Below are 11919 nucleotides of genomic sequence, written 5' to 3' on the forward strand. Positions count from 1 at the left end.
CGGCAGCGTGGACCTGTCACGCCCACTAGGCAAGGGGAGCATCCTCCACTTCTACTGAAAATGGGAGGGCATTCTCTCACGGGAAGAGCACGACCCGTTGGGGTGCCCAGCGCGAGTCCTCGGAGCGTGGCACCGGTTTCCCGGTGTTTGGGCGAGAGCCTTCCCTCTGCACAAAACGGAGAGCGGGCGATGTGCGTGGAGCTGCGTGCTGACCGAGCCTCTCCCGCCCAACGCGCTGCCTGCTGGTCCTGCTGGGGAAGGCGGGCTGGTTTTCGTGAGCCTTACCCGGCGGTACCCGTCGTGCTGGCACAGAAAGCCGGGGGGTTCTGCTGCCAGCTGTAATCACTGCTCTGTGGCATTGTGCAGCATGAGGCTCTTATTTGCTTTGTCTATTCAATCCCGCGTCACCCTGTAGGCATTTATTTCTTGCCCCAGAGTCACGATTACTGCTTTAATTATTAGCATTTCCTTTGCCAGCAGTTCCATAGCTTTCATTCCCTGAGTCAGCAGGGCCTGCTGCAATTGAAAGCCTTGAGTGCTTTACCCTACCGAGACACAACTGTAACTCGATGAGCCATTTGCAATGGCAAACCCATTTTTAAACTCCCAAACCTGAGCAGCCTCACTTCAGTAAGTGCTGCTACCGGGAGTCTTTGCAAATAATGACTTTTCATGTCAAAGACCTGGATAATTTGATAGGACAATGAGGAGTGGTTCGAGGTCTAAAGTTTGAAATACCTCCAAATTATTATAATTGGATGTGTCGCAGGAGGGGGGGAACCTCCATATTTTAAATACCTCTCTCAAAAACAAATTCGTCAGTCAGCTTCTGAGAACTAAGCAAGCAAATACCATGTTTGGTTAGGACCCGGGCAAAAGAAACGACGAGTGGGTTCTCTCCGTTGGTTCTGCGACAGGGATTAGCACGCAAACGCCGGCCTGGGTTTTGAAGTCCTTGCTCGATTTGTACTTGGACAAAACTCTAACTGACCTACCTCTAGATGTCTGGTTGAGCAGCTGGCAGATGAAGTCTGATCCAAAAGCAGAGAGCAGCAGTGTTTTGTGAGGACATAATTGAAACAGTAGTCTCCCGGTGGAGGAAAAACTGCCACAGTTGCATTCAGCAGTTGCTCGGTACTTTCTCTTTAAATGGCTCATGAGATTTTAGGTTTGGAATTAAACTTCTTTCTCAGTAGGTCCCAGTCTTTAGACTTCTGGGCTGATTTCTGCAGTCACTGTTCTGGTTTTAATGATCTTTGTTCCATGGGACAAGGATTTTACTTGCTACCTAAACATCCCAAGCCCTGGGAGAAAAACAAATTTGAACAGATATATTAAACTGGAGAGTTTGAAAATATACAAGGGAAAATCTTCAGTGTCTATCCAGAGTCAAATCTAGTAAGCCGGTACTTTCTGTTAAAGGAAGTTTTGAGTGGCTCCCACAATCCTTCTGATTACAACATGATGAATTTTACCTAATGAAGTTCCCAATTGCTCATGATTTTTCAGTCAGGTGGATCTGTTTCTAAACCCATCCATCTGCATTAGGTGCTTTTCCAGTTTCCATAGTAACTAGGCAATTCATCATCTTTAACATATCTAGCCTTACAGTATCTTACAGAGAGAAATACGATGTCCACTTTATAAATGTGCAGCCAGCGGTACAGGGAACTAAGTGATTTGCCCAGGGTTACGGAGTTCATCTGCAGCTGAATGGGGTAAAAGAACATTGCTTCCCTGAGTTCCAGGAAAATGCCTTAACTGCCAGGCTGTCCTTTCCCAGGGAGGTATTTGCTGTATCAGGTCAGCACCAGCTGAAGGTTGTTTCCCAAGTGTTCTTTTTCTCAGACTCAGAAAAGAGACTTTCAGAAATGAAGAGGTTGGAGTTTCTGAGTGGTACAGAACAGAGTGAGTAATGAAACAAGAAATCAAAACTTGCAAGTAATGTATTCAGCAAAAATGCCAGCTGCATTCTTTGGATAAATAACTCACAATGAATAATTCAACCAGCGTCATCACTACGGGGCATAGGAACAGGATTGGTTTTTAATCACTTGGCCTTTTTCTTCGTGAAAAGTTCAACCCAGATTCAGACCCCGATGCGTTCCCACTCTGGATCTGGGTTTTGCTTGTGGCTTGGCCAGAGATAGCCAAGGTCAGATCTGGGCCTGTGCCGAGCACCTTCGCTTCTCTTTGCGATCTGAAGAAACTCCAGTAATTCGGTATCCTACAGGATACGATTCAAAGCTGCTCTTCAAAAAATGCATCTGTAGCCTCAAAACCTTGTGAAAATAGCAAAACATTGAAAGCTGTTGAGGAATCCTGGATTAACACAGCACACCCAGTCGGAAAAAGGCTGGTGGCCTTTGGAACAACTTCTCACATTAATTTTCTTCCAATGCTGACAGCTTAGATTTATCGCCTTAAGGCTGGTTAGAAAACACCCAGACATGAGCGAAGCCAGGAGTTATGGAAAGAAAAGGAAAATATGGTAAACGTAGTGATGAATAGCATTGGTAGAGAGACAAACACTGCTCTGCACTCCTACTGCACCCAAATATTGCCTTAGAGTGAAGATGGGAACAGAGGGTTTGCTTGCACTTTCAGTATTTCTTCTTTCACTTCTAATATGTTGAATATTCTGCTAGAAATCCTCTGGGAACCATGGGTTTATTTTCTTTTTCTGTCCGTCGAATGCCAGCTGGAGCACCAGCCAAAGGAGGACTTTGAAAATGCGAGAGAGAAACATGGCGGCTGAGAAAGTCCTTTAAATTTTTCTGTTGTGAGAATCCGGTGTAATGATTCCTTGGCTTCCCTTTTCTCTGACACTGAACAACACACAGATGGGCTCTGCATCTATAGTTGATACCAGGATCCTGAGAGGCAGCTTCTCCACCCACCCACCCAATCTTCTGCATCTTATAGGTCTGGTTGCAAGTGCTTCTTCCTCAGAAAGCTAAACAATATATTATTTCCCAACAGAAATTTGGTAAGATTATTTATAAAGAGGGTTACCAAAATTGTTTGCTGAGAATCCCTGGCTGCCCAGTGGTCTCCCGTCCCTTTTGCTATATCAAATTCCTGTTTACAAAAGGAGCACTGGCCCTGCAAACCAAAATGAACGAAATAACTGAGGAACACAGCATCGTGAAAGTTGTCTTTAATTTCATCAATGGTTTTAAATATTTAGAAAGCACAATGTAAACATCTTAAGAGCAAGCAGACGGGTTTCTCTTGATGTTCAGAATTGTTGGGATTTATAAACAGAGAGGCAGTTCTCAGGGTGTGGAACCGATGTTTCAGACTTTCCACCAAAGTTATATATGCTCATGTCATTACAGCTCTTCCTTCAGCCTAGATTGTTGGCACAGCATCCCGAAATGTTTCTCATTAGTAAACTTTTCATAACCTCCAAAACTGCAACAACTGTAGAATAAAATGTCCCAGGATGCCAGCTGGAGTTGGCACTTGGCACAGAGCTCTCCGAGCTGTTTGCTTAGCTGGATTTGAAGGATGTTCCGGACCAGCTAGCAGGACATGTGACTGAGTTTTGACCTAAACCGCTGGCCCAGTTCCAGCCATCCTGCATACTTCATGGGAATGCTTTCCACTTGTCGCTTTCATACCTCAGACACAGCTTTTAACAATTTGCTCGTAAACCCAAGTCCAACAGCCATTGGAATATAGTTAGAGGTAATGGTACTTGGCTATATAAAGTAACAATGAGATTCCAGAACAGCTCGGTATGTATTTAATGCTGAATTAACAGTTTTCCAAGGGTAAGAGAGCCCTGCTTTCCCTTTTTTCCGTCGTACAGTCTCAGAACTCCCAACAACTCTGATTTCTTTTACAAAGGCTCTTCCCTGAGCAGACACGGAGCCGAACGTGTAACAGGAGTGGCACACAGGAGCCGTAAGCAGATGTCCGAGGGCCAGCTGGAGACCACGTCTCTTTACCATCCGCTCGTCCTGAAGCGGTCTGAGCGGGGAGTGCTCTTGCAGGCTTATAGAAAGCGTTGCTTCGCTTTTGTTTTCACGTCAAGCGTTAGTATTTGTGCCGGTCTTGTGCTGAAAGGCATCAGGTGCGGTCTGGACCCGTCCCTCTGTTGAGCTGCAGGAGGTGGTGTGTGAGGTTGGTGCAGCTGTTTTATAGGCGGTCACTGCAGCGCACATCTGGAGAGACATGCTTATGGTCAGACAGGAGCTGAGAGACCGAGAAATACACTGCGCAGCTCCGTCAGCTACCCTTCCGTGTCTTAATCCTAAAACTTGTCTTCTTCCTTTTAGTATTCTAGGGCAACCTGTAGGAGATGGAGTTATTTCAGAGAGTGGAGCCACCAGGCCTCGGTTCTACCCAGGAAAGGTTAATTTGTGGATAAGTGATTGGAGTTCAGCTTAGTGAAATTGTTTTACCTGATTCAGAGCGTTCAGACAATAAAAAATATAAGCAGTCTTTTCCCGGACTTCTCTTCATTTTCAAATAATCAAGACTATTATTTTAAATATATGAATTTTCAACCAAGCCTTTTATTTGTGCATAATTTATATCACTTCCTAGGTATAGATCTTATTTTCTTTTCTCCAACGTGGAAAATAACATGTGAACTCTGAGTAGTTCTCAGATGCTGAATTCCAAATCGTCTGAATTAAATTTGAATCCCAGTGGGTTCTGCACCTTCCCAGTTGTTCATCACTTGCAGGGTTTATTACATTTTAGATGATACTATTAAATCCAGCCACCCCTAGAGATACCGGTTAGACTTTGTGAGTCTAAAGAGTAGAAGACCATGAATGAGTTCCCAGAGCTCTTCCAATTTAGCAATGCAGTAATTTAAGTTTCCTTTAAAAGGACAATGCATTGTAACTTTTTTTATATTTTATAATTTGTTTACCATTTCAATTTCCCTCCCTCCAATACCTTTTAGGAATTATAAAATAAATGAAATTTCCCCCAATTTAGATCCTTTTTTTCTATTTAGCAAACATTGATTTTTTTTACTGCCTTCCCCAGTGCCTTTGTTCACTGCCAAAATTAACACGTCTTCTCAACTTCACTTTCCAGATGGTCTGTCTGGGGACATTAACAAGGAGTGGGTCCTGCTACAGGAGTGGGTTCCGCTCCCCGCTCCCTGGCACTGGTTGGTGCAGCTGCCCGCGGCACCACCAAGGAGGTTTGGTGCTGAAAGGGTCTTGGGGCCAGTACGAGGAGTCTGCGCCTGTCTCATGCTTTATAGGGACTTTTATAAGGTTGTTCCCTTGTAACAGCAGACACCGAAACATCAAGTTTTAAAACGTTTTTGCTTCACGCCGCGTGGTGGAGCACCCAACCTTCCAGGCTCTGAGTTGCTTACCGAAAGTTTTCACGGCTCAGAGCCGCAGACTTTGACGAGCCGCGTGGTCTCAAGCGACTTGACAGCGTCCACTTCCAAGTGCCTGCTGGCCCGCTGCTTTCAGGAGCCGGACAGTCATCTCTCTTGGCCCCGCTTGACTAAGAGTGACCCCCTGAGGGTGGCAAAGCCCTGTCGCAGTCCTGAACTTGACCCACCGGGCAGCTTCGCGTTCCTCGGGGGCTGCAGCCAAGGTGTCCTCCTAGGATGGGAGAGACCTCCCGGGTTCAGCGGTCCAGCGCTGGTCAAATGAAGGAAGAACTACCTTTATCGTTTCTAACGGGCAACGGTGCGGGCTCCAAAAATCTTCCCTTGCTGCAGCTTAAGCCCACCTCTAGCACACAGAGATCAGAGGGAAACGTCCTCTGGCCGAGCTGCTGCGTCAGGGCTGAGGTCCTGGAGCCACCCATCGCTGGGCCAGGTCTTGGCAGCAGTTCTAACACCGAGACTGGCCGCAGGCGCGGGGTTGACTGCTGGGCTTGAGCATGGGAAACCCATATCGCAAGTCACAGATCTGGAAGGAAAACTGAAGAGGAGGATTTTGGCCATGTGGTGCCCATAAAAATGAATGCAAAATGTTTCAAAAGTATATGAAATCTGCAGATAGCAGGTTTTATGTTTCAAAAGTGTTGAATACTGAAAAAAACCCTCAACAGGAGTTTCAATAAACATGGGCAAGTGAGTCAGCAAAAAGATATAAAATCATCAGGAAAGGCCGAGTTTGTTTTAATATGGGGATTACTGTAAACACTAGGAGTGCATGGTAACAATTTGTAGCCCATGTGTTTTGAAATATCATAACTGGTGTCGATAAACACATTAAAATTCAACTTCAAAGAGCTTTGTGGACGTTTGGAGTGTCACGAAGACATTGCAAAATGGGGATTTTTAGATGGAAACAAGTATGGGAGCAATCAAACACAGCTCCTATGTGAAGAAAGGGATCTTGTCAAGCTGTTAGAGCTAAGCATCTGTGATGGTGATTATTGCTTCTTACTGGCTAAGAACTGCTCTCAGCCCCTGATTTCTTTCACACTGTCTCCCTTGCCTTCCGCCCTGACCTGCTTGTTTGTCTCATGCACCTGTTAGGTCTCACTTCCCAGACCGAATTCTTTTGAGTAGGGCTGGCCCTTTGCTGTTTGTTTCTACAGTCCCTGCGAGAGCTCAACAGATTTCCAGGCATTATCACGACCTAAATAATAAATTCATTTTGTATCTGTACCAGAATGACTTGTGGCACAGAGTAAGTGGTGTCCTCGTGTGCTGACAGACTGACTCTGTAAAGGCGTCTATCATTGCCACGGCATTTGATGTGCTCGATTCTTCCGTGCGCTGTGAACCGCCGGTCCAGGTTTTTAGGGCATGGAGAAGGCTGAGCAGTCTCCATTCTGTCTTCCCCACATACGGTTTCAATGGTGGTATTCTGAACAGAAGATTTTTGTCCTTCCTCATTCAAACTTCCTCTGGGTTGAAATACCTTCTTTTCCTCACTTTTTCTCCTGTAATATTTATTTCTGATGCATTTGGATTCACTCCATAAATGCACTCCTATTTGTTGCACAAGTCATATGCATGCTCTGGGGAGATGGTTCTATAGCTGTGATCTTTCAGCTGTAAAAGCACAGATGTCTAACACTTAAGCTGTAGCACTTTAATAAATCCTTTGGTTTGTTTCTGGGATATCCCAGAAAGTGCTAAATTACTACTACTGTACATAAAAAGGCAGTATACTTCCGTTTACATGAGACGCTGCCTTGAGACTCATGTCCACCACATGCCAGCCTCTTGTTTTTTCTTATTTTCACCTTTTTGATGTATTTAATGCATTGCTTCGCAGCAAGCAAAAGTTCCAGCTTAAAATCCACTTGGAAAGCTGCCTTGGTCGTCCTGTTGACAGATCCACTGTCACAGAGCTCTCTCTTAGCCAACAGCCCGACTTCTGTCCTCCCCATCCAGACAAGGTAATGAGGAAACTGTAAGCCGAGAAGATAATCAGCATTTTTTGGGGGGTAAACAAAGATGGAGGAGGCGTGCCCAAAAAAGGTGGTGGCTATATCTTGGCTAAGGAAGTTATTTTATGGAGAAATGAATGCCAATTCATCAAGTCCCTGTGAAGTTTTTGAAGGATAAGGCAGCTCTTCCTTGGAGCTGTATGTCTGAGATTTCCTGATAATTGTGTTAGCCAGCAAAATTAGTTGCCTGTAGGAAACTGAGAAAGACTCAGGAGTGGAATGAGTTTAGGGAATGAACAAATTCCTTGCAGTTGTCCCCTTTTTCTGTGAAACAGAAAAAAATCATGATTCCATGGATTTCATTAAGGGATTCTCTGATGAAGCATTACTATTTCTGGGGTTTCACCTGTATTTGGTGTACTATAATCACCTCACCTGTATTTGGTGTACTATAATCACATCGCCTCAGCCGCTGCCCTGTACTGTGCCTGCTCAGAATGAGCTTACATCCAGAAAACAGTCATCTGAGGATGGCAAGACCCACACAAATGCAAAGGAAACACGGGTAAGATATTGAAATAATCCGGTATAGAAAGGCAGGGAGAGAAGCATCTCTCCCTCAGTCTCTGGTCTTACTTGTCTCTCGTTTTGGTAACGCTTTCTAGATGTGGAAAGACATCTATTCCTCCTGCTACAGGTGTTACACATGACCCAGGCCCTCGGCGTTTATGCAGGCATAGAGACTGAGAGCTGATCCTTTTCCTTCTGGTTTTACCCCAGGTAAAGTCAGACCTTCCAAAGCTCATCACCCTTTTCTAGGTGCTTTCCAGCCTGGCCTGATTCACGCAGAATCTGCCCCGAGGGACATCTGTGTCTCCAGAATTCTCTGGACAGAGGATGGCTGTGGAGAAAGGACAAGCCCTGGTTTGCCTGGGGGGAACACTCTGCGCAGGCGACACGGTCAGTAAAGCAAAAAGACGTGGGTAAGCCGGTAGGTGAAAATGCGTGCTCAGCACTGACATAAAGCAAGCGAGACTGGCCTATAAACAACACGTTTAACTATCTATGGATTTATACAATCCAATGCCTGTGGGACAGAGGTCATTTATGGTTGGTACATTGTGGGAATTGCGTTATTACTGCGTTTCCAATGTGCCTCTCAGCTTCGAGTTCATATTCCACCCCATTAAGAGGTGACAAACAGCGGATACCATCTAGTCAAGACGTTAGCGGCTCCTGTGGAATGGATTTGCTCGTCTCAGTTCAGTTCCTTATGTGTCTCTCCACAGCTGGCAGCCCCTGGCAATTGTCAAAGGCCAAAGACCGACTGGCTTTCGGAAAATGAGCTATCTTTCCATTCCTGAGTGAGGACTGGTCATAACAGCATAAACTATACCGCCAGGTGAGCACGAGAAATTTTTGATGTCTCATATTGTCTCTTCTATGAGTCCAATTTGCAGTACTTCAGCTAAACACAGTCATTTCCCTTGTTACAAACCCTATAGTAACAAAATTAATTCACACGTGCCCTTTTTAAGGTGATTTATGACAGAACCAATATGAGGGAACAGATGAGCATTCCTGCATCTAGATTCAACTGCCATTTAATAATAATGCCAGTCAATATTCCCTTGTTTTAATACTCAACATCATGTTCAAAACGGAGTGCTTCGCTGTAAGCTGCATGCAGACCGTGCTGGATTAAATGGGGCTTCTAGCGTGATGCATATAACAACCTCTTAAATGATTAGGACACCTGTTGACATTAATATAGAAGCATGCATGAAAACAAGCGTGCCACACACTGAAATATATGTACACAAATATTAAGAGGATTAGAGAAATTGCTAAAATGGATAGGGTGGCATTTAACACAAACATGTCTGGAATCTAAGCAGAATGGAAATAACATACACAGAGCTGATCCCTTGTTAGATGGCTTTTTTTTTTTTTTTAATAGCTCATATGGGGTATAAATGTCTCTGTACAAGGAGGTCATTTGCTTACGCTTAAAATTTCTGTTTAATATATATCTTTGTTTGTAATCTGCCTCTGATTCATAACCGCCTTCATTTAGTACCTGGCACCTTTGCCATGCGAGCTGCAGGAAAAAGTAATTAAATTTAATAGAAGCCACCCTTGCTTTGAAGCTGCCCTGGATTTAGAGCCACAAGGAGAAGCAATTAAACTCTGGCAGCCAAGGATTCAAACTGAAGTTATATAGTGATTCTTTTTTTTTTTTTAAAGGAAATTTTCTCTGTAAATGGATTTGGATTGTCAGATCTCATTGGATTCAAAGCTATAGAAAATTTTCTTCTTTGGGAAATCTTCTCTTGAAGCAAAATTAAAAACAAAAACAAAACCAAAAAAGTTAGATGGGAAATGGGGATCAGTTGTGAAGATCTAGGATATTTTTCATCCTTTTGAACAAACTTCTAAAAAAGAGTTTGTTCTCAGCAAAGTGCTGAATGGAAAAGGGAAGCATGGAAGGAGGACATCTGCACGCCTGTTTATTTGCAGGCAGTTCAGCTTGTCAGCAGCCTAGGATATAGATTCATTATGGGAATGAATTTCTTTGCACTAGAAGGCATCATAAGCATTGTTTAAAGCTGTCAGGGTTTTTTAAACCAGTAAGAGGCAGAGACTATTATTTTACTTTTGCAATTATACCAAAAAATAGTCTTTAAATTAAGAAACAAGGACAGGAAAAAATATTCCAGAATGCCATAATCAGTGCCAAACATAGTTCTAACTATTCAAAAATATTTTTCAGTTTCCTGTAAAGGATCAGAAAGGATTCAGCTGGAAAAGGTCTGCTTCCAGTGCAGACGTTATTCAGAAAAACAAACTGGTAATTCAGTTAATATTTCCAGGGAGACAAAATTGTCCTAATCCTCACCAACTCTTGGAAATATTTGTAGAGTCTTAGCTAAGCCAGAGGCACACGTGAAAAATTTAATTATTGTCATGCACGTATTTTGCAATACATGCTTTTCTATTCTGAGGAAAAAAATGCTCTCGTCTCATTACAGGGATATGTATATTCATGGGCCCTGACCTGTGGATCAGACTCGGTGAATTGATAGTCCTCTGGCTGGAGTCATGGTAAAGCTACTCTGGCCATATCCAGGGAAGTGTCTGGGATCAGGTAACTTGCTGGGAAAATGTATTATTGTATCACTGGCCATTGTGAGGTAGCTGGGGGCAGACATGCTGGAAACAGCAAGCTCTACATCCCCAAAAAGTCTTGCCTAGCCATGGTGACCAGCTTGTAAAAGGGAAGGGGCAAGAGTGCCAGGGAGCCACTCTGGGGAGCCGTCAGCTCTGCGAAGAATGTTTGACCCCGGCGTTTTGGATGTGCCGGCTGTAATCTTTGACAATGGGTCCGGGTTATTCAAAGCAGGTATTGCAGGTGACAGCAGCCCAAGGTCTGTCTTTACAGCAATTGTTGGTCGCTCAAAAGTCAAAGCTACGATGCTGGGAGCGGGACAGAAAGAATGTTACATTGGCGAAGAAGCTCAGTCCAAAAGAGGGATCCTGTCTTTGAATTATCCAATTGACCATGGCATAGTTACCTGCTGGGATGATATGGAAAGGATCTGGAGACACGTCTATGACTATGAGCTGAGAATCAAAGCCAGCGAAAGGCCGGTGCTGCTGACTGAAGCCCCCCTCAACCCTCTGCAGAACCGGGAAAAAATGACAGAGATCATGTTCGAAGGCTTCATGGTGCCAGCTATGTACGTTGCAGTCCAGGCAACTCTGGCACTCTACGCGTCGGCCCGTATTACTGGAATAGTCATGGACAGCGGGGATGGTGTTACCCACACTGTCCCCATATATGAAGGATACTGTTTATCCCATGCTGTCTCCAGGCTGGATATTGCTGGCCGGGATATCACCGAATATTTTATGAAGCTTCTTTTGGAGAGTGGACACACTTTTGTTAGCACAGCTGAAAGGGAAATTGTGAGAGATATCAAAGAGAAGTTGTGCTACGTAGCCTTAGACCCCGTCCAAGAAATGAAAGCAAGGCCAGAAGAAATCATGAAAGAATACAGATTGCCTGACAGCAATATCATCCAGATAGGCAACCAGCTCTTTCGTGCACCAGAGACCCTTTTCGTGCCTGCAAACATTGGAGTTGAAGCTCCCGGCGTGCACAAAATGATCTTCAACAGCATCATGAAGTGCGACATCGACGTGCGCAGGAATCTTTACGGCAACATCCTGCTCTCGGGTGGGTCTACGCTCTTTCCTGGCCTGGAGGAACGGATCCTGAAGGAGATGAAGCTGCAAGTGCCCGCTGGCATGTTTGTGAGGATCATCGCACCCCCTGAGAGAAAATACTGCGTGTGGATTGGGGCCTCCATCCTCACCTGCCTGACGTCTTTCAAACAAATGTGGGTCACCATGAGCGATTACAAGGATTTTGGGGCAGCTGTCATTCACCGAAAATGCTTTTGAGGAGAACGTCAGACCAAGAGAATGGCTTGCTACAGCAACGCCGGAGCGTGAAATGCTCCTGAGAGCTGACTGACCTACAAGGGGCTGCAGCTGGCTGTGCGTTTATTAGCTGAC

General features: G+C 44.7%; 1 protein-coding gene across 1 annotated transcript; it reads left to right on the plus strand.

Annotated features, from left to right (window-relative positions):
• Positions 1 to 10382: 10382 nt before the first annotated feature.
• LOC104318786 (actin-1) lies at positions 10383 to 11911 on the plus strand. Its single transcript, XM_009920191.2, has 2 exons — positions 10383 to 10486; positions 10781 to 11911. The coding sequence occupies exons 1-2, from the start codon at positions 10441 to 10443 to the stop codon at positions 11803 to 11805; spliced, it is 1071 nt and encodes a 356-aa protein (XP_009918493.2). The 5' UTR covers positions 10383 to 10440; the 3' UTR covers positions 11806 to 11911.
• The last annotated feature ends 8 nt before the right edge of the window (positions 11912 to 11919 follow it).

Source organism: Haliaeetus albicilla, chromosome 4 (genome assembly GCF_947461875.1).
Source record: "Haliaeetus albicilla chromosome 4, bHalAlb1.1, whole genome shotgun sequence".
Taxonomy (NCBI): Eukaryota; Metazoa; Chordata; class Aves; order Accipitriformes; family Accipitridae; genus Haliaeetus; species Haliaeetus albicilla.